We start from the raw sequence: 22159 nt of genomic DNA, 5'->3' as shown, positions 1-22159 counted from the left end.
TAATATATATGTAATATAAAGGTTATTACTTTACAAGAACAAATACATTTAATAGATTATGTATGAACACAAGAATTCAAACTCTAAAGCAAAAAAAAAAAATGGTTTCTAAGGTTTTATTAACTCACATAAATTAAAACAAGTAGAAAAAAGGTTCATTTACATTTTTTTAATACAGAAAGTTCCTTCAGCTACTTTTGACCTGTTTTAGGAATTTATTTTTTCCACAAGTCATCATTTGACAGCCCATTGACATTTGCACACCTAATGAAGTTTAAACCAAGTACATTAAAGGTTTCATTAAACAAATTTACACTGTTCTCTTCACCCCAGTCAGCCAAAACATGCTCAACATCCAACATCAGATTTGTTCATTTTTCACTGGAGTAAAAACTAATGTTATTAGAAAACACCTGTACATTCATGCAGTTATTTAATCAACCAATCGTGTGGCTGCAGCACAAAGTGAATGGTGTGTACATGCAGATAGAGGTAAAGAGCTTCGGTTAATATTCACATCAAACATCAGGTTTGGGGAAACCTGTGATCTTGGACACAGACTTTGATGTTGCTACCAGATGGTTTGAGTATTTGAGAAACTGCTGATCTGAGATTTTCACACACCACAGTCTCTAGAGTTTACACAAAATAGTTCAAAAGTGAGCAGCTCTATGGGTGGAAACACTTTGTTGAGAGATCAGAGGAGAACAACCAGATGCTCAAACAATTACTCTTTACAACCTCAGTGAGCAGCAAAGCATCACAGAACACATGTCAAACCTTGAGGTGGACAAGCTCCAAAGAGCAAATCACATCAGACTCTTATTTAGTCCTTTACTGGACAGCTTGTTTTTTTTTTCTACCATTAACTAAAGCTCTTGATCCCGATTTGATTGGTTATACTGTTGCCACGGACTGGATGAATGCACAAGTGCACGAACGCTCCTAATACACGGGCTGGTGAATGAATATATTGCTACTCATCATCAGCAATGCTATCTTGTATTTACAAATGCAATGGAATGATAAGTGATTCCAGTTGTAAAAGATGGCAGTGTTCAGCTACACCGTGTACTTTTTAAAAAAAAAAATGTTTACAGTGAGTCACACTGTGTCCTAAACAACACTGAAAAGCTACTGCGGCTTTGTTGTAAAACCTTGGACACCAAATACCGATCATCTGGCTTATCTCAATGTTTTTTGCCAACCATTTAGTGGGGTATTTAGGTCTTCTCTGGCTCAGTTTAGTTCTGATTCAGCAAATAAATAATGCTGACTTCTAAAGAGACCATGAGACTCTGTGTCCTCGTCTCACACACACACACGGAAAATATAAACATGCGAGTGACTTGCTTGCTAGTGTGAAGGTAGGACACAGAGAGAGAGAAAGAGTGAAAGAGAGAGAGAGAGATCCTAAATGTTGTGGACTTGCTGTTCATTTCTTCATCTTCATATCAGCCTCGATAGCACTGCGGCGACCACGGGTGCCTCCATCCTAGAAGGAGAGAAAAAGCAGGGATAGAAGGGAGGTGTGAGCAGGAACACAAGCTTCTCTGTAGGCAAAATAACTTTCTGTTAGCCATGACATAGTAGACTGTATACACTGAATCCTACAAAGAAATATTTTCGTGTTTGAAATCAAACATGACCAACTGCTTACTTCTGTTACAAGTATGACAAAGAATAGTATAAAATTCAAGAAATATATCAGGTATGTGATCCTAGCACATCTCTATCCAGTCCTACTACAAGAGGAGAAAATGCTTGTGTGTGTGTGTGTGTGTGTGTGTGTGTGTGTGTGTGTGTGGGGTGTACATGTGTGTTTGTATGTGTAGCAGAAAGGCAGGCCTTAAGGGGGCAGAAAGAAAAGCTCTGAGCTGGATACTTACAAAGAGAGAGAGAAGAAAAGCAGGAGAGGCCATGGGGAGACTGTCCTGTAGGAGGACAAACAGCAGTGAGAAAGAGAGTCTCACACACACTCACACACACTCTTCTAAGCAACTCGCAACAGACAGAGATTTATAACTACGGACACACAAGCAGATTTCCAGACAGACAGTTGAAGCACATATAAAAGCTTTTAGAGCAACAAGGAGCTTTTCTGTTTGTAGGAAAAATGTTAAGCCTTCACAGGGCAATATATTTTGTATGACTTCTACTTTCAGAAGCTACTGGGAGAGGAGCTTTGCATGTTGTGCAAAAATCACAATGTGATTAAAAAATTAGGTCACAAGCATCAGTCACAATCCCATCAGCAAGCTGGACTGATTCCATATCACTTGTTCTTGCGCTGAAGTGTACACCGAATACACTCAAGACAGTAAGACGGTCTGACCCTTATCTCGTCCGTGTTCAAGTCAGAGCCAGATCTCTAACTGTAGAGTCACTCCAGAGGTCTTTTTAGCTGTTGTCACGTCCCCTCTTTCGAGCTGCCTCAATTTTACAGCGAAAATTAAAAATGGAACGAGGAAATGGAGAAATCCTTTAATTCCGGGGAAGGATTATGTTCATGAGGGCATTTGTGCATGTTTTCCCACATCAAAGACAAGACATGGAACCATAACCCAACACTTGAACTCAACACCATTTAGATAAAAATTTTGATTTGAGTTGCGAGTACCTGGATGATGCACTTATTCAACCTAAACAGCAAAGTGTGGAACGTTGGACAGAGCTCCACTTACATGACAAAAAAGGGCGGGGCTACAATGCACCGACAATGGACGAGAACTTTTTTTCAAGATGGCTGACGACAATCCGTTTAAATAATCATCATCATCCAAATGTCTTTTCAATTAGTCTAGGTTGAGAGATTTATTTGTAAAATAACATAATTCAAGCCAACAGCAATGCATTACATTAGTTTAGACATAATTGGCCATTGACTAGGACACGACTAATGCTCCTTATAGTAAAATTCATAGTATGAATTTATAGCATGTCATTTGAGATGCTACGTTTATTTCAACAAGTTAATAAACTTTATTTGATAACAAAAGGTTTAAAATAAACTAAGCGTCCCTTACAGACTGTATTTAATTCTGAACAGTGAGAAAGCACCTTAATGATGCTCCGAACTTCAGTAATGAAAGTGTGAACTGAAAAGCTTGGCATGCTCAATAGACTAAAGAAATATTAAGTGTTTGCTTCTGGAAAAGATTCTTTTGGGTTGATGTTCGATGTGACTGAAAACGCTTATAAAAAAATTTAAACCGTCAAAAGGAATATGGAAACACATGGAGACAGTTACCCACCAAGACAACGGAGTTAACTGCCATGGTATTTTCTCAGAATGTGAATTCCCAGTGTTTCCCAGTTATCTGCTTACTAAACCTCTCAGCAACTCCTGATTTCTGTGTTGGTGATCTTCAGTGATCTCTCACTAGTGAAGCTTTGCTAATCGGATTAACCAGATATTCCAGATTATGATATTCCAAAGGTGCATTTTGAGAGCGTGGGACAGAATAAGCTTGGTCCCTGTAATGATCACGTCACCACAGTGTACTCAGCACTCAAATAAAACCAATCGTCATCTGCGTTTGTGTAAAAACACACAACTAATATAACGTGAATTAAAAAAAAGTTGTGTGCAAATCATAGGATAAGCTCTTTAAGGACCAGTCACGGTTCTCGCCGTATAGAACAGGAAGTGCACAGCTCTTATTCGGGAGATTTCCACAACTATCCCCACAGGTTATAGACTAGTAAAGATGGATATGAAGATGAGATTGGTAACTTTCAGGAACTTTGAACATTTTGCCTGAAAGCAAAGGAAGTAACAAAACATACACAAGACAAAGCGTTGTACAATCAAATATACAAACTAAGAGCAGAAGAAAGCTCACACAGATTATTACACACACACACACACACACACACACACACACACAAGCTCAGTGAAGCCGGGATGGAAATGAAAGCGAAAGAGGGAAACAGTGTGTTTCAGTGCTCTTTTTTTGTTGTCACGCCCTCGTTGATGCCGTGTACGCTAAAATTAAGCAGGGACACACTCCCCTGTTTTACACACTCACAAGCTCTCACACACACTCGCTCACACTCACTCTCCTACTATATCTCTACAGTTTGTGTCAATTTTAAGGAGATGAAAGAGAGACACAAATGTAACCTTCAAATCAAATCGTATACTTCATAAATTATTCATAAATTATTCCATTAAACCCTGTCAGTTCATATTAGTTCCATGATTACAAAAGAAAGGTATAAATGAAATGTCTATCCTTTCAATTAGGAGGAAAGTAATGGCACCTGTGTGTCTGCATCGGAGTTGAACTGCTGGAAGATTTTACTTGCACCGCACTTATGAGCTCTCGTTTACTGTTTAGTTAGTTTGTCGTTTTCAGCGATGAGGTTTTTGCCTTTTATGGAGTTTTGTGGGCGTCGCTAAACGAAAAGCAGCTGCACTGTGAACGAGGATACTTCTATCACTGGCCTTTATCACATTGCAAGTTAGAGACCACGGTTACAGAAATGTTTGTAAATCTAGCAAAATTGTTTTTACAGTTTGGCCTGTAAAAAAAGATTTACACAGATTTATTCAAAGAATTCTATAAAAAAAAAACTGTCAGATCGACATCTGGAGGTTTTTGCTGATGTAGAGCCAGTTTCCATGGCCTTCGTCTAACAAAGTTGATTTCCGCTCAAAAGTAGGGAAAACTAATGAAGGAACATAGACAGAGACAAGAAATTGAGAAAGAGGGGAAAACTGTGAAGGAAAATCAACAAGGGCGTGTTAAAAAGAGTACTGAAATTTGGAGAAGTCATGGATGCGTGTTTCGTCTGAGATGCAGCTGAGAAAGAAGACAGATCAGTGCTTGATAGACAGACTGTGTGACAGATGGCTGATGAGCGACTGTGTTGTGTGTGTGTGTGGGGTGAGCGTGGGTTTGAAGTGATACGTGTGATTTGACAAGCATGCATTGAGAGGATGAGGTAAAACATCCTTAATGTGTCTATGTGGATGTGGGTGTGGAGCTTTCACAATTACTACAAAGCTGTAAACAGTGACACATATAAAATACAGAAATAAATAAAATAATAAATCGGGCCAAGTTTCCCAAAATCCTTGCAGTGCGGAAAACCTACTGACGCCTAATTACATTTTTAAAGCAGTTTTTCGTTTTTGAAGCGTTTAACGTGTGGTGTACGATTGTGAGGTTTCGATGTCAGGAGATTTGATGGTCTCGCTGGCTGCAGATGGAGCCACTACGCTCTCTAATATACAGGTCGTACCACCTAGAAGTATAGAAGTCAAGACTTAAGGAGTAAGATGCACGATCTCTTTATTAAATATTATTAAACATCCTCATATTTCTCTTATATACAAATGTGATGTATTATTACATTTATTTTTTATGTGACTAAAATAATAAGGTGTAAAAAAATAAACAGTAAACGGTAACAAACAGTAATCTTTAGATTTTATTTTTAAAAGGTTAGCAGAACTTAACTAACTGTCCTATCATACATCATGACTATGGCGATCCAGAACTGCTGGAGAAGCACCGAGCAGAACGCCGTGCAAGCGGCCCATTGCTTTTCAGCTGATATTAAACTAATTCACCAGCTGTAATGATGATTATGATGAAGACTGAATCGCAGCTGTGTCTCATGGTGGAAAAGAAACTTAGAAGATTTTTAGATTTTTGTCCCAAATCACATGCTTATATCCTAATTCTGTGCCACTGTATGGTATAAATAGTGAGAGAAGTGTGTTTAAGCCAGCCAGAGAGAACTGCACTTCGAGTACCCAATGACGCACTCAACGGTCGCAGCTTTGCTTATGTAGAGAAAAAGGGGCGGAGCTACCGGCTACCGATGCTGAACCTGAAACATTTTCTCAAGACGACTGGCATCGACTCCAGTGGACAAGTAATCTTATGATATCTTATTAATGTCTGGTGCATGTTGCAAATGCATGATCATTTGGATCACAGATTAAATAGTGTTTGCTCTGCTACAAAACTCTTCTGGTTTTGAGAAACCTAGACCCTCAGTGAGCCATTTGTTCACTACACCACATTATGCAGTTTATTTCAACTGAAATAAATACACAAGGCAGGAATGACAATGCGAATGGGGACATAATGGGTTTGCTTCAGGCGTTTTTAAGTTACAGATACTTTGGTGTTCACCTGACTGGAGAGCAGTCATGCATATGAAACAGGTTCATGCAGACGGTGCAGCCACAAACCGTCACCGACGCGTTTGCGTACTGCTTAACGACCACGATAAAATCTCACCAGAGAAGGTTTATGTTGGATTTTTTCAATTTAGAGTAGGACAGTGTTCATGTGCAAGCGTCGGAATACATTAATGATGAGGGTTTATTAAATCTAAACTGTTCTCAAATGACGATTATCCCTACTCATGTTTTAGCTGAACGTGATGAAGACTTACCATCAGATGATCTTTCTAGAAATTCACGACAGCTGAGCGTTTAGTCGTTCCGATCGTCTTTATGATTGACGATTCTTGCTCCCAGGGATGTCCAAGACCACATTTACACCTGGCATTCTCATGTAACTGCTATCTGATATGTCTTCAGTTAAAAATCAGATGGATGTGTGATGGATTATATGCAGAAATCACCTCGTAACTCTTCGATCACCGACTCCCCATGTCGTCCCTCATAAAGAACATGGAGTTCTGGAGTTAAAGTTTGATCTGTTTATAGCTAGTATGCTTGGGACAGAACTTTGATATTCATATAGAAATTGGTGCAAAGAGGTTTTGTACTTCTCTGTGGAGTGTGTTTTATTCAGTGGAAAATAAAAACAATCCCTAAGCATATTGTGATAATTGAGTGAATCTTCCATACATCATGTTGTGTATGGAGGAAATGGATGTGTGATGAGATTTTTGTGAGAGGTTTACACTATGTCGACACTCTGGAGACAGCGATCGGATTTACATGCGTGTTAAATAAGCTTTATTTATTTCGTATGCGAGTTGCATGAATCTGCCAGGTGTAAACAGGTTCTGTGTGTATGCAAATGTTTAATCTCACTGACCTGTTTGTTAGTATCTTGTTTGGAGTTGTTCCTTTTCCTTCGGGGCATGGCAGCTGGTTCTGGCTCTAAATGTGCATCTTTGTGTGCTGGGCTCAGGCTCTAAGTATATGAGACTGTGGGTTAGCGGGTGTAACCCTATCCTTATTGACAAGGGCCTTTAGCAGGCTTGGGTATTGTTTCTCCAGCCATGATTAAATGAATTTGGGATTCTGACTGCTCTCCCTTCCACCACAATCAGCGTGTTTGGTGTGCGCATCTCACCTTGTCATTAGGGTCTTGTTTACGGTTGGCCTCTCGCCCACGAAGGCTCTTGGCGCTGATGCCTGATTCAGAAGTCTGCATGATGAGCTGAGTGGCCAGGAACTGCTGGATCTGTTCCAGGACATCACGCTGCATCTCCAGGGCCATGTGGTAGACGTCGTGGTCCGAGCTGTTGTACATGACCGCGTTCTGAAACATTAGCATGATGTCTCGCTGGAACTCGGCTGTCGTGCGGATCTGCCCTGTCTCAATGTTCTTCTTGATTGCGGACAGGTCCATGGGCCTGAACGTGGGGGCAGGAGGAACGAGTGAGACTTTAAAACAGTTCTGGAAAGGATTTATGATACTTCGAATCTGTTCGACAAATCACAAATTCCCTGAAAACAAAACCTTTCTTTAAAATCTGTACACTCTGTAAAGTCTCTCCTAGAAACACCAGAAATGAATGCAAATTTACTGCTTATTTTAATTAGGATAGAAAATGGGGGGTGAAATACTGGTTCAGTGCTTGCTCTTAAAATATGACCTCTACATCACACCTTTGCTCTAGTACCTGTGTACGATGCTGTGGTAGCCAGGAGCGATGTCGTCAGATACAGGCTGCAGAAAGACACTCGCATACCTGCACATATAAACAAACAAAGCTCAAATCACCAACGGGAAATGAATAAATTATGAAACAATCGGACATATTATCTCACCGCTAACCTGTGATTGGCTGCTGCACGCCACACCAGCATGATGGCCTTCTTCCAGATTTTTTGGGCCTGCAAAGCCTCCTGGTCCTCACTACACATCGAACTGGCACACAGACAGAGGGACAAAGAAAGGTGATAAATTATATAGTGTGCTTGATATTTGCCACGTTATCAATTCCTTTCTTGCTTAAACTCTGCAAACACTCACACACTACTCACAACTGGGAGGATGCAGGGCTGCTGGCGGTGGAGTCTGCGGTGGTGTAGCGCTGGGAGTTCGTACCGTACCCATCCTCGCTCTCGCTGGCTGGTGGGTCCACCTCTGAAAGATACGGCCCCTCTCCGCATTCCTTCATCTCCATCACTTCATCTGCATCCACCTCACTCCCTCCATCTTCATCCTTCACCTCCTAGAGTGAGAGTGTGAGAGAGAGAGAGAGAGAGAGATATTTAACAGAAGTGTAATATTCACATGTCTACTTTACCCCGTACTATGACAAAAGCCATATATGTCAGCAACGGTTTGTGTAACCATGGAAACCTGATCCTAGGCTCTATTTTTTTTTTACTCATTTTCAAATCATATTAAAAATCTCATACCTTTGGGTCTCTCCCGGAGGCAGAGCTGTCCTCTGAGTCAAGGCAGGGCGTCTCAGCTTCTGGTTGTGTCCACTCCTCACTCTCACACTTCACAGAAGGACTGGGCGTTCTGTTCTCCGTCTGCTCCTCCTCCTGTGCTCCGTCCTCCTCGCCGTCCCTCTCATCATCAGCTACCGTCTCAGGCTCGTGTGCATTCCCGGGAACTGCTGGAGGAACAGAATCAGGGTCCTCGGTCGGCATCACGGACACTCCGGTTTGTGCTACCTCTTCCACCATCACAGATTCCACCACGATAGCAGCGGATGCCGGTGAGGAAGAGATAAGCTGTGGGCCGGTGAAAACTCTGGTCTCTGGCTCAGGTGCTTTAAAAGGCTGGGATTCCCAGGGATCTGAGAGGGGGTGGCCCCCTGCCACTGCTTCTTCACAAAGAGAGAGTGCAGCCTCCACTGTTGCTGCATCCAACACCTCCACTGAATCATCCACCTGAGAGAGAAAGAGAGACAGAGAAAGAGAGAGAGAGACAGAGAGAGAGAGACAGATAAAGAGAGAGAGACAGTGAGAGAGAGACAGATAAAGAGAGAGAGACAAGAGAGAGAGAGACAGATAAAGAGAGAGAGACAAGAGAGAGAGACAGATAAAGAGAGAGAGACAGATAAAGAGAGAGAGACAGAGAGAGAGGGAGACAGAGAAAGAGAGAGACAGAGAAAGAGAGAGAGAGAGAGAGAGAGAGAGAGAGAGAGAGAGAGAGAGAGCATTGCAGAGTTGTTAAGAAGGAAAATTGTCAGTAATTTCATCCATAAACTCCCCATATCTCACGAGAGAAAAGAACACCACCATCATCTTGGCCAATCTGGACTAAATAATACATTAAACTGTCATAAAAAGACTGAGCGCCTCCAAATGATTGCGTGTCTCTGGGTCTGTTATTTGTACCTTTTCTTCAATAATGGCTATAATGTCCCCCACTGTCTCCAGGTCCAATTCGTCCTCCATGTAAGACACGGCCACCAGGTCCTCCACCAGCTCTCCCTCTCTCCCCTCCGTCTGCTCCGGCCCAGACTGTACTGCTAGCACTGACTCTGCCCCTGAACATTCTGCCCCTTCACACACACACACACACACACACACACACACACACTTATTTCAGTATCAGCATCAAGAACATCAACAGAAAGTTTACAAAATGTCCATCACTGTGATATCTAGAAGTTTTCTTTAAATCTTTCATTTTGTAGTCACATTAAATAAATACTGCATCTGTATTGTACGTGACAGTTCCATATGGGTCACGATAAAACCATTTTATTTTGATTCTCTACACTCTATAAGGATTCCTTTTCGAATTTTGCTTATGTAAATGCCTTATAAACTGACAGACAGAAAAGCAAAGCTGCAGAGAGGTGTAATAAAGAGAGAGAGCAGCAGAGACCTGTGGTGGGTATAAAGTGGTGTCCGGAAGCAGGAGGGGCTACAGTGGGGGGGTTAGAGGGCTCGGCGCTGGTGGGCATCTGGACTGGGGGAGTGACTTCCAACAAACGCGATAATGTTGGTGCATCTGACACACACACACACACACACACACACACACACACACACACACACACACACACACACACACAGATATAGCGCTAAAGACACACATACACAATAAAGGAGCAGATTCACTTCTAGGGCCAGGAAAAATAATCCAGCTTCGGATGCAGCACGATGCTATTCCGGACTTTCCAAATCGAACATTTCTGATTTGAAAAAGTCCCACAGTCTGTAGGGATGGACAAATGAGAGACTAAGCATAAGAAAGTTCCAGTGTACATGACTAGACACATGGAAACCTAACGCTGCCAATAAGTCTAGCCCATCTATTTGTGTACGAGAAACACCCTTAAAATATCCTTCACACAGGAAGGGAGCTAATGGACAACAACTATCGGACATTTGAGCTAGCTGTAATCTTGTCTGGATCAATTCCAATCCTAATCAGATTGTTTGCTGGAGCTATAAATCCTATAAGAAATCGCCGGGTCCGTTATAAGAAACCATGCTAATCATATCTCAGACAAACTACACGAAAACACTCTGCCTTCAGCACTCAGTAACAGAGGCAAGCAAACAATAAAAGAAAGGTGTTAGAGCTAAGGTCATATAATAACATTCAGCATGATAGCAGATTAAGACATTGTCTTCGTCCTCTCTGGATCAATTTTACGACGTACGACCTTTAACAGTCACCAAGTCGTTGGCAGACATTTCAAACTTCCATCACAAATATCAGGAACGTGGCTAGTGTCTATTTTCAAGAACCAGTTATTACGTTTAACTGCGAGGTGATGCGCCGTGTGCAGTTTGCATGCAATTCATTTTTTTCTTATTTCCCTCATTTGGTCAGAATTTCCAGTTTTGTAAAAATATGTTCCATCATCCACATACGCTAATTAAAATGACTGGAAAAGATCGTATCGCAAAACCTCTTTTAAACGAATGCAGTTAGGAAGTAGAGCTAGCTTATTTATTTAAGCTGATTGTGTGCGAATAAAAAAAAAATTTATTAGTTTAGACAAGTGATTTGTCCACCTCTACATTCTAGGGCTGCATTCACATTTCAAAATATTTAGTCATTTGATATTAGATCTTGCACTTTTCCCATGACAGACAAAGCAAACATTAGAACTCCACAGTATACCTTCATGCCAATAATTCAGAGCACTTTTGTTCCCCAAAATCAAGAAACACAAGGATTATTTGTCAAGAAAGTTTAACCCTAGTGTCTTTTTGACTTGGAAGAAAAAAAGTTAATGATGATTTTAAACAATATCATTTGTGGAGGTTTTTTTTCATCCTTTCTAAAAGCTCAAATGGAAGCATAATCATTTAAAAAAATATATCCCAACATAACACTGTTTTGCAAGCTTTGCTTAGCATAGAATTGTTAAAATGTGCACATTAAGCACAGAAACAGTGGGTTAGACACAGCATGAGATTGCACGGTAAGGCGCGTTGTGACGGAGAGAGCGTTTACCTGATGAGACATCGTGGCTGGTTGAATGAACGGTTGCAGGGACGTGAATGTCCACACCGTGAGCACCATTACTGAGAGCTGCAGCCACCTCACCCTCCACCACCTGAGCACAACACACAGCTTTTATCAACACAACTACCTACAGGATACATGAGGTAACTAAATTTAAAAGATTTCAAATTAAGACCGACCTGAAGTGCTGATGTAGTATTTATGCCACTGCAATGAACTATAGCACGGCTGCAGTGAGTCATAGTTGCACAAAGCTTTTATATCCTCAAACATACTGTAGCTCAAAAACTAAAAGAGTGGTTTAAAGTAGTGGTCCCCAACCTTTTTTTCGCCGCGGACCGGTCAATGTTTGATAATTTTACCGCGGCCCGCTGGGGGTGGGGGGTGGCGGCTATACAATTAAATTAAAATTAATCATTTTAATTTAATTCTATTTAATCATGCCTTTTTAACTCACTACAGCGCTAAATCAATGAGAACCCTGAGCTTGTTTCTTTGCAACGAGACGGTTCCTTCTGGGGTAATAGGAGACAATGACACCCGAAGTGTGTTGCTTATGTCCAGTTTATTCCGTTGTTTTGTTTTGGTTGCCGTCACTGCAGAAATCCCCGCTTCACACAGATAGCATGTTCGGAAATGGCAATAGGGATTTAAGTGCTGTGGTGACAATCTCAGGGTATTCCGCCATGACTTTAATCCAGAACACCGGCAGAGTTTCTAACTTTCTAACGACATCTGTTTCGTGCTCATTTTTGCTAATTTGTGGGTTAAATTTGAGCAAACACAATATACACGTACACCAAGCACTGTTAAACATGAGAAAGTACCGGTGAACAGAGAGAAGAGCGATACACACCTTCTCTCTCCACCAAAGCTACAACACCACTGCCGCTTGCAGCTGCTCAGCTCCAGACGTCACCTAAACCCGGCCCGATATCATGATATTTTGCGCATGCGCCGTATTGGTGCGGCTTTAGGTGACGTCTCTCAGCTCCCGGTTAACCTCTTGTCCATGGAAAGTCGCACAAACCCGAGAGAAATACACCACAGTAAATAAAATGGAAATAATTTAATGTTCCTTGGGCGGCCCGGTACCATTTGGTCCACGGCCCGGGGGTTGGGGACCACTGGTTTAAAGTAGCTCACTAACAAGCTGGGATATGACAATGTTTATGTAAAAAAATAACACTCGTCTTGTCCACCGAAGTCTCGTTGACGATTTTAATTTTTCTTATCTGCCCCTTCCATTATGTAAGCGAAGCCGTGTGTCCCCAACATTCCACACACACTTCTTATTATTGAGGAGGTAAAAAAAAAAAACACCACCACATTTTTCAGGCTTCTACCCAGATTTGATAAGTTTTCCCCAGATGAGTGTAAAAAATAGAGGGTCTCAGAGTCGTGATGCTTACCAATCTAGGGCTGGCTGATAGGAGGCTTCCTTTCTTCAGCAGCTCAGACAGCAAAGGTGAAGGTGGGGGCGTGGCTTTCTGATTTGGGTGCTTCTTCTGTGGGGATTCGTCTATCAGAGCACTCAAACTTCCCTCTTTATGGACTGGGCCAGCTGCCTCAGACACTGGTATGAATACTGGTACACCCTGAGTCTGAGCAGAACAGACAATGATTATTATGATGATTAGATAGTCCAAGGTTCTGCACTAGTGGTCAAGTTGCAACCACCACAAAGTGAACGCTTAACCCCTGACCTGTTCAGCAGATTGGATCTAATTCTTCCTCAAGAGAAACGTATAAATATAATGTAATGCATCATGCGATGACTTTTAAAACTTTATAGAGACCTCTAGATAAGGGCATGGGACTCACCATAGGACTGGGACAGGACTCGTCTGTCATTTGCTGAGGGGTGTCAGGTTGTGGGACGTCCATGCTGGGAGAACTGGCTCCTAATGGAGAGCGGACAGTGACGCTCGGGTGCCTCTTTGTGTTTTTAGCGGCTTGCCGTGCTGGAGACATGAGAAGAAGAAGAAAAAATATGTGACATCGAAAGTTTTCCAGTTAAAAACGCAATAGAAGTTTCACGTCTGAAAGTCTTAACTCACCGTAGTTTAAAAACACGACAGTGCTTTTGAGTGTAGTTTCTGAAATTCTGCACTTACCCTGATAGGCTGTCTCGGTAGCTCTCCTCTTCTGTTCAGCCTCCTCCTCCTCCTGTTTCCTTTTTCTGTCAGATTCATTCACAACACGAAATTGTATCAAAAACCATTTTATAGAATAATTTATAAACCACATAATTAGGGGTTCCTTTCAAAATGGCCAGTGAGTCTATGTAAAATACTCATGTTTATGGTCTCGCTCAGCAGAACTTATTTATGTTTACTTTATAGTGAACTGAATTACTGCTGCAGACGATGTCCTTATACTCACACTGTCAGGAGCATGGCGTGGCGGGTCAGTAAAAAACTGTACTTACTGTTCAATCTCTCCCCATAGCTCCTCCAGCTTGGAGTCCATGTGTCCTGTCTGAATCAAATCCACCTCCTTCTTCAGCTTCCTGCAAGTGACAAAAACAAACAGAGAATTCAATTAGTAACTGGAAAAAAAAAGTGTTTACAGTTTCCATATCCACAGCAGATTTTCTGCAGGTTTGGGCCGAGAAACGTGTTAATAAATGCCCGTTATATTAATTCTATTTACATTCGTTAATTTAATTTGATGACTTGACACTGATATCTTCTGTGTGCCATTCAGTCTATTCAATTCTATTCAAGTTTATTTGTATAGCGCTTTTTACAATTGACATTGTCTCAAAGCAGCTTTACAGAACATAAACATAGACCAAAAGGTTATTATAAAAAATAATATAAAGATTAATAGAATACAAATTTCAAGATTAATGTTAGATAGATTTAAATGTGTTTGTATTTATCCCCAATGAGCAAGTCTGAGGTGACTCAGGCAGCAGTGGCAAGTCAACCAGTCGACCTCATCTCAGTGGAGGTCCAAAATCTTCATGGCACAGAAGACAATCGGAGCTGGTACAATTTCTGGATGCCTCGGGATGGGTAGAAAGTCTATACAGTTAGCAGAGATGATGAGTGGAGGAAAGGTCAGAACAGGCACCTGTATTTCTCCTGGGTGTCTTTGAGGAGTCTTTTGAGTTCGTCTATCCTCTCTGCTGTGAGCCTGCGCACGATCACATCCTCGATGGTCTCTACCACTTCTCCCTTTTCACCACGCTTCCGCCTAGAGAAGAACACATCTTAAGCATTTAGAAAATGCTCAACCCAGTCAAACAGCATCTTCTAAAGCCATGTGTCAGACAACCTTGTGTGTACTGCAGCAGATAAGGACATACAGTAAAGCACAGTGTAGGACAGAGAAGCAGGACATTTCAAACCAAAGACCTTTGGCCTTTAGTCGCCCAATGCAAGTGTGAATTAAAAAAAAAGTTCTATTTGGGCAGACGGTAAATCGCTAAAAGGTGACAGGCCTAACAATAATACAATTAAACAGATTCCCATTTAGCATTAATTCTTATTCTTTTTTGGGGTTAATGTGTAAGAAAATCCCAACAATTACAATATTACTACAAGGAAACCTCTTTAATATTCGCATACACCAAATTAGTCTTTAACGCAACAGATCTTTGTGTTAAAAAATCAGTGAATTGTGTGCATGAAGCCGGTTATAACACTCACTTTGGGGCCTCTGTGGTCTCTAGCAGCTCTGAATACTGGGAAGCGCAGTGCTGTTCACAAGGACGAGAAATGTGTGGTAATCTCGAGAAACAATTCGTCTCAGGTCTGTACGTCTTGCAAAGAGTCTTTTCCAATAAACTACACGCACAAAGTTTAAACATTTGCTGCTTTTAGCTTTAAGATGTTTGGATACCTTTTGAGAAAACCAGTCTGGAGGACGGCCTGACTCAGAAAAAGGTTTGATGGCTCTGCTTACTGACACCCTGTAAGAAGAACAACAAATTTACCACTAAACTGGAAATGTTCAGTCAGTGCTAAGATAAAACAAATATTTGATTGTTTTAAAGCAAACAGTATTTAAAAAGGGAGGGTTACTTTTTTTTTTTGTTTTGTTTTTTTACTTTGTTTAGTCAGGTATTGAAAACACCATAACAAAGAAGACCTTTTTCCCATCATCAGAGCTTCCCTGATGTACTAAATCATACAAAAATTACGCCAGAACAGAAAAAAGAGAGAACCGCAGCGATTTCAGTATAGAGGTCATGTGTTATGGTGTAACGTATCTAAAGAGGTCTACCATGTGTGATTTTTTTGGACTAATGAACGCTTTTCCGAGACCTCATAATCATAATCATATTTTAGGATAATCAGGATAATCATATTTTATCCTTTTTAAGACATTAAATCCCTGACATAACCCTGAACCTCCGGATAAACGAAACAAGGTCGGTGTCTCCATGAGACACGTGTTGATAATCTGAGTTCCTCACCAGTTCTGATCTCCGCTCCTCATCACTGATGACGCCAGGCACAGCTTCTCCCGGATGGACCACGGCTCTGTCGGCCCGAGAGCCAGCATCTTATGTTCTACACAACCAAAAAAAACAATATATACAATTGAGTTGTTTTTACGGTACAACACTCAACCCCATATCAAATAGTCAAGTCAAGAAGCTTGTCGTTTCAACCATATATAGCTGTTGCAGTACACAGTGAAATGAAAAGACAGAAGTAAGGACTTAGTAAGTTAGTCCAAGATACATAAAGTGTATCAGTGCAACCTGGTGTACACAGTGCAGGACAAAACAAGACAAAAAAAAGAAAGAGCAGGACAAAAGACAGTGCAAACCAACAATACAAGACATTACATAAAAGAATATCATATCATTTATATATAAACATTAGTAAGTGTTAGTTATCTAAACATTTAACAGGAGCTCAAAAAACAACTCATATATGATTTAGCTATGAAGGAAATGACAGAATCTAAGTCAAGCTAAATAGACAGCCTAAAGCTAAGGCTATTTAGCCTAGCTAATTAGCCTAGCTAGCTCTTAATACAAGTCAGGCTTGTCTTTTATGTATCTGTTGGCTAAACTAAAAGCAGCAGAAACACACATTTAGTATGTAATCCATATCTATTACACTGTAAAGATAATAATATTAGATCTAACTAGCGCGTTAGCTAGCTAGTTTTTTTTTTGTTAGCTAGCCTCAAGCTAGCCCCAAGCTAGCAAGACCAAACATAACAGTTTGTTTATTTCAAATGGCAGACAACTGGATAGAAATCAAAGGCTTTAGGTTTACTCTCTGCTCTGTTGTGTGCATCGGTAACATACAGCATAAGGAAATAAATATTATCGTCACTTACTCCCCACTCCGGTGGACATTTTGAGCCGCACTCGGCGCACATTTACGTCTATTTACGACCCTCTGTACGCACTTCCGTCTGAGACACAGGATGGCGTGCTGATGAATTTATAGTCGCTGCGTCAAGGTTTTGCTTGACGGGGGATTAGCTCAAATGGTAGAGCGCTCGCTTAGCATGCGAGAGGTAGCGGGATCGATGCCCGCATCCTCCACTCGCTTTTCTGTTACATCACTAGGAGAAATATATTTTGTCACAATATAGTCTATTATCTATTAAATAGACAGAATAATTCAGGTAATGTTCACGTCAACCACCATAATATAGAATAATATAATTGTGTTTGTTGGGGCCAGATGGTCTGTTTTGTGTATTTTTATAACTGCTGATTTCTTACTCAGTGTTACATTTTATATTTATTTTATTTACTGTCCAATGTTATCCAAATGAGGATGTTCTGGTCTGTCTGGTTCCTCTCACAGTTTCGTCCTCACCCCATTTTGTGGCTGTTGTACACTATCTGGGGGATTAGCTCAAATGGTAGAGCGCTCGCTTAGCATGCGAGAGGTAGCGGGATCGATGCCCGCATCCTCCACTCGCCTTTCTGTTACGTCACTAGGAGAAATACTTTTGTCACAATAGTTTTCAATTCAATTCAAGTTTATTTGTATAGCGCTTTTTACAATAGACATTGTCTCAAAGCAGCTTTACAGGACATAAACATAGAGCAGAAGGTAAACATAATTAATGATAAAGGAAATAAAGAATAATAAAAGAAATAAGAATTAACAGAATAAAAATTCTAGATTATTATTAGATATATATAGTTCACAATGTGTATGTATTTATTCCCCTATGAGCAAGTCTGAGGTGACTCAGGCAGCAGTGGCAAGGAAAAACTCCCTTAAATTGGTAAAGGAAGAAACCTTGAGAGGAACCAGACTCAAGGGGGAACCCATCCTCATATGGGTGACACTGGGGGTGTGATTGTAATATACAGTCAGTTATATACAGTCTGTATTGGTGTAAGGATCATGGACTTCGAATCTCCTTAGTATCACAGAGTCTAACTGGAGATGTCTCAGGATTCTTAGAGTCGGCCTCGGCTCAGTGGACGTTCAAAGGCTTCGTCCCACAGAGGACGTTGGGAGCTGGTACAGTGTCTGGATGCCTCGGGATAGGTACAAAGAGAGAAGCAGTGGAAAGGGATTAACAAATCTGCTGTTCATAAAAATGTGCAGGTCTGATGTACTAGTGCATGATACGATAGGATGTATTATGTGTACGCCTGACTAAAGAGATGAGTTTTTAATCTACATTTAAACTGGGAAAGTGTGTCTGCGCCCCGAACACTATCAGGAAGACTATTCCAAAGTTTGGGAGCTAGCTTTGTGATCTCAGAGAGTGTGAAGGATTGTAACGTGTTAGAAGACTAGTTAGATATATGGGAGCTAAACCATTAAGAGCCTTGTACGTAAGTAGCAGCAGCTTGTAATCAATTCTAAACTTAACAGGTAGCCAGTGTAGAGATGGTAAAATTGGGGTTATATAGTCATACTTTCTTGTCCTAGTGAGAACTCTGGCAGCTGCATTTAGGACTAACTGTAGCCTTTTTATTAAAGATGCAGGACAACCACCTAGTAATGCATTACAATAGTCCAGTCTAGAGGTCATGAAGGCATGAACTAGCTTCTCAGCATCAGATACAGACAGGATGTTTCTCAGCTTGGCAATGTTTCTAAGGTGGGAGAACGCTGTTTTGGTAGTATGAGCGATATGATTTTTAAAAGACAAGTTACTGTCTAATATAACACCGAGGTCTTTCACTGTCAAGCTACTAGTGACAGTACATCCCTCTAAATGGAAGTTAAGTTGTGAGAGTTTCTGTGCACTGGTTTTTGGACCTATGGGTAGTATTTCTGTCTTATCGGAGTTTAACAATAGAAAGTTGCAGCTCATCCAGTCTTTTATCTCTCTAAGGCATTGAGTTAATTTGGACACTGTGGCTATTTCATCTGGTTTTGATGAGATATATAACTGTGTGTCATCAGCATAACAATGGAAACTAAACATGTCTTCTAATAATGTTCCCTAATGGAAGCATGTATATAGAGAAAAGCAGAGGTCCTAGAACTGATCCTTGAAGGACCCCATAATTAATTGGTAATAAACTGGAGGATTCACCATTTAATTCTACAAAATGGTATCGCTCTGACAGGTAGGATCTAAACCAACTTAAAGCCTGACCATGAATACCTGTGTAATTTTGTAAGCGATCTAGAAGAATGTTGTGGTCTATAGTGTCAAATGCAGCAAGGTCAAGTAGAACTAATAGTGACATACAGTCTTGGTCCGAAGCTAAGAACAAGTCGTTTGTAACTTTAACAAGTGCAGTTTCTGTGCTATGATGATATAATATAGTCTACAATATAGTCTATTATCTATTAAATAGACAGAATAATTCAGGTAATGTTCACATCAACCACCATAATATAGAATAATATAATTGTGTTTGTTGGGGCCAAATGGTCTGTTTTGTGTATTTTTATAACTGCTGATTTCTTACTCAGTGTTACATTTTATATTTATTTTATTTACCGTCCAATGTTTCCAAATGAGGATGTTCTGGTCTGTCTGGTTCCTCTCACAGTTTCGTCCTCACCCCATTTTGTGGCTGTTATACACTAACAGGGGGATTAGCTCAAATGGTAGAGCGCTCGCTTAGCATGCGAGAGGTAGCGGGATCGATGCCCGCATCCTCCAATGTATAGTTTGTTTTCAGTGTACGTATGTATGTTCAAGTTATTCATCCGAATTTGAGAAAATATGACCAAACACCACATTAACCTATTTTCATTCAATTAACTAATTAGACAACCCAGTAGCTGTCTCTCTCTCTATATAACATACAATCATGTATTTTCAATATTTGTAATAAAATTCCACATATAAATAAATTAAGAAAAGCTTTATTTTGTAAGCGTAAAGATTTTCTGTGAAATATATTTATTTCCTCTCTTTGTGTTTCTTCTGTCGTGACTGGGGGATTCGCTCACTTATATCTATAAATGAAGGTGAAGTTGGGTAAAGAGCTATGGGGTTGTCTAATTAGTTAATTGCATGAAGAAAAAGGTTTATGTGGTGTTTGTAATGAGGTAGTTAGGTCATATTTTCTCAAATTTGGTATTGTTCTGCTGCAGTATGATTTTGATTAGAGAATGAATGAGAATATGTACTTATGTACGTCGCTCTGGATAAGGGCGTCTGCCAAATGCTGTAAATGTAGAATATAACGCACATTGAAAACAAACTGTACATTGGAGGATGCGGGCATCGATCCCGCTACCTCTCGCATGCTAAGCGAGCGCTCTACCATTTGAGCTAATCCCCCAGCCGTGGTACAACCCACACACACTGGGGTGAGGAAGGAACAGTGAGAGGAACCAGCCTCAGACCAAAACTCATCCTCATTTGGATGATACTGGACAGTAAATAATGTAAATGTAAAATGTAATACTGGGTAAGAAATCAGCAGTTTCAAAAATACACAAAACTGCTACTACAAATGAAATATGGTTTAATAACTTTAAATAACGTCTGGCCACTAGATGGTGACATTGCTCTGCTTAAAAAAACAACAACATACAATTGTCACTTCGTTTTCATCGGACAGGAAAACCAGAGATAATTTCATACAGAAAACTGGAACATATAGAACTTGCAAGCAATTTGTCTACAATGTCTTGCATCGTAATAGTCACATATACAGTAATTTCATATTACACCGGTAATTAAGACTGTTGTAATGGGGGATTAGCTCAAATGGTAGAGCGCTCGCTTAGCATGCGAGAGGTAGCGGGATCGATGCCCGCATCCTCCAAAGCTTTTTCTTGTGCAAGGGCTCAGGAACAAAATATTGTCTTTATAACCTACATTATTGTAGTTTTTATCCAAGATGCATTCACAGTGATTGACAGTATGTCAAGACTGACATTACAATAACAGATTAGCTATACAAAGCTTACAAATTTTCCACAATGTGAACTATAGAAGATCTTTGATTTTAATATTCAGTACAAAGTCTAAGATTTTTACTGGTTAGTCATTTTGCAATACTTCTAAACATATATTTTCAGAGTAAAAGCACTGTTTTGAGCAGTACATGATAAACATTAACAGCAAAAAAAATTGGGAACCCTTTGCCTTTACTTCATACAAATGAGAAGCAAAGTAAAGCAATTTTCTGCCACCAATAAGAGAGTGAGGAGGTTTAACACTTCTCTTTCCACCTGCTGTGAAACATTTCCTGTGTTTATTGGTTCCATATATTGTTCACGACTCCTGAACCAGCAGGTCATAATCACGGTGTTCTACAAGCTTGAAGAGTTTGATGTGCTTTAAATAGATCATAAAGAGAAAACATTTTTGCTTCATTCCTCTACAACAGGTCAGGGGTCTTTATATAAAATCTGTGAAGGCTCAACAAATAATATTAATTACTTCCAAAACGCTAGGATAAACAGCTGACATGACTGAGTAACGACAAGTCGTATTAATGCCTGAAAATCTGTTCATTAATTGCATCATTAAAGATTGTGTACATTAGATTAATGTTCAGCGATTCAGAAACTGGTTTCAAGCCTGTATGTTTGGTAGCACTGACACACCTGAAGACCTGATTTCAATTTCTACAGTTCTGCTACTACAATAAGATTTGGTTTAGCTTCCTTTCATTGATATGTGATCAACTTTGTTCAATGATGACGTAAAGAAAGAATATATTAAAAGGGTTTTGCTCAAATCATGTTACTACCTAACCTATTCAGTGTTCAAATCTATGCTTTTATAATAAGATCATTGTTCAAGAATATTCAATTTATAGTCATTATCAATAATTATACACACCATTCAATTCCAATTATTAAGTAAGAACTAAATAGATAGATAGATAGATAGATAGATAGATAGATAGATAGATAGATAGATAGATAGATAGATAGAACTTTATTGTCATTGCATAGTACAGGTACACAGCAATAAAAAGCAGTTTGGCATCTACCAGAAGTGCAAAGAGTAGCAACTGTGCAAATAGACAGAGCGCAGATATGTACAGCATGTAATATATATGTAAACATGTACAGCATGTAATATACATACATATATATATATATATATATATATATATATATATATATATATATATATATATATATATATATATATAGGTATCAAGG

At 40.0% G+C, this 22159-nt stretch overlaps 1 protein-coding gene and 5 non-coding genes across 7 annotated transcripts; 4 read left to right on the top strand and 2 right to left on the bottom strand.

Annotated features, from left to right (window-relative positions):
- Nucleotides 1-102: 102 nt before the first annotated feature.
- On the bottom strand, nt 103-17074 carry brd8b (bromodomain containing 8b). 2 transcript variants are annotated; one of them, XM_047819367.1, is made up of 19 exons: nt 16929-17074; nt 16048-16144; nt 15471-15540; nt 15278-15390; nt 14700-14822; nt 14050-14130; nt 13736-13800; nt 13443-13582; nt 13031-13222; nt 11607-11709; nt 10020-10145; nt 9524-9690; nt 8591-9073; nt 8210-8400; nt 8001-8093; nt 7846-7914; nt 7293-7575; nt 7032-7130; nt 103-1495 (listed from the first exon to the last, which is right to left on the bottom strand). In XM_047819367.1, exons 1-19 carry the CDS (start codon nt 16945-16947, stop codon nt 1436-1438), a joined length of 2574 nt encoding a protein of 857 aa, XP_047675323.1. In that variant the 5' UTR covers nt 16948-17074; the 3' UTR covers nt 103-1435. The 2 variants fall into 2 exon arrangements, with proteins under 2 accessions (XP_047675323.1, XP_047675324.1); XM_047819368.1 differs by lacking the exon at nt 16929-17074 and adding an exon at nt 16865-16906 and having other exon boundaries at nt 15278-15327.
- Nucleotides 17067-17139, top strand: trnaa-agc. Its single transcript has one exon. It is a non-coding gene; the product is annotated as a tRNA-Ala (tRNA).
- Nucleotides 17140-17447: 308 nt separating this feature from the next.
- Nucleotides 17448-17520, top strand: trnaa-agc. The gene has a single exon. It is a non-coding gene; the product is annotated as a tRNA-Ala (tRNA).
- A 2095-nt stretch (nt 17521-19615) lies between these two features.
- trnaa-agc lies at nt 19616-19688 on the top strand. The gene has a single exon. It is a non-coding gene; the product is annotated as a tRNA-Ala (tRNA).
- A 555-nt stretch (nt 19689-20243) lies between these two features.
- Nucleotides 20244-20316, bottom strand: trnaa-agc. The gene has a single exon. It is a non-coding gene; the product is annotated as a tRNA-Ala (tRNA).
- Nucleotides 20317-20732: 416 nt separating this feature from the next.
- Nucleotides 20733-20805, top strand: trnaa-agc. The gene has a single exon. It is a non-coding gene; the product is annotated as a tRNA-Ala (tRNA).
- Nucleotides 20806-22159: the final 1354 nt, after the last annotated feature.

The sequence above is a fragment of the Tachysurus fulvidraco genome, chromosome 10 (genome assembly GCF_022655615.1).
Source record: "Tachysurus fulvidraco isolate hzauxx_2018 chromosome 10, HZAU_PFXX_2.0, whole genome shotgun sequence".
NCBI lineage: Eukaryota > Metazoa > Chordata > Actinopteri > Siluriformes > Bagridae > Tachysurus > Tachysurus fulvidraco.
Note: the sequence above shows the minus strand (reverse complement) of the source record. Positions and strands in the feature narration are given on the sequence as shown.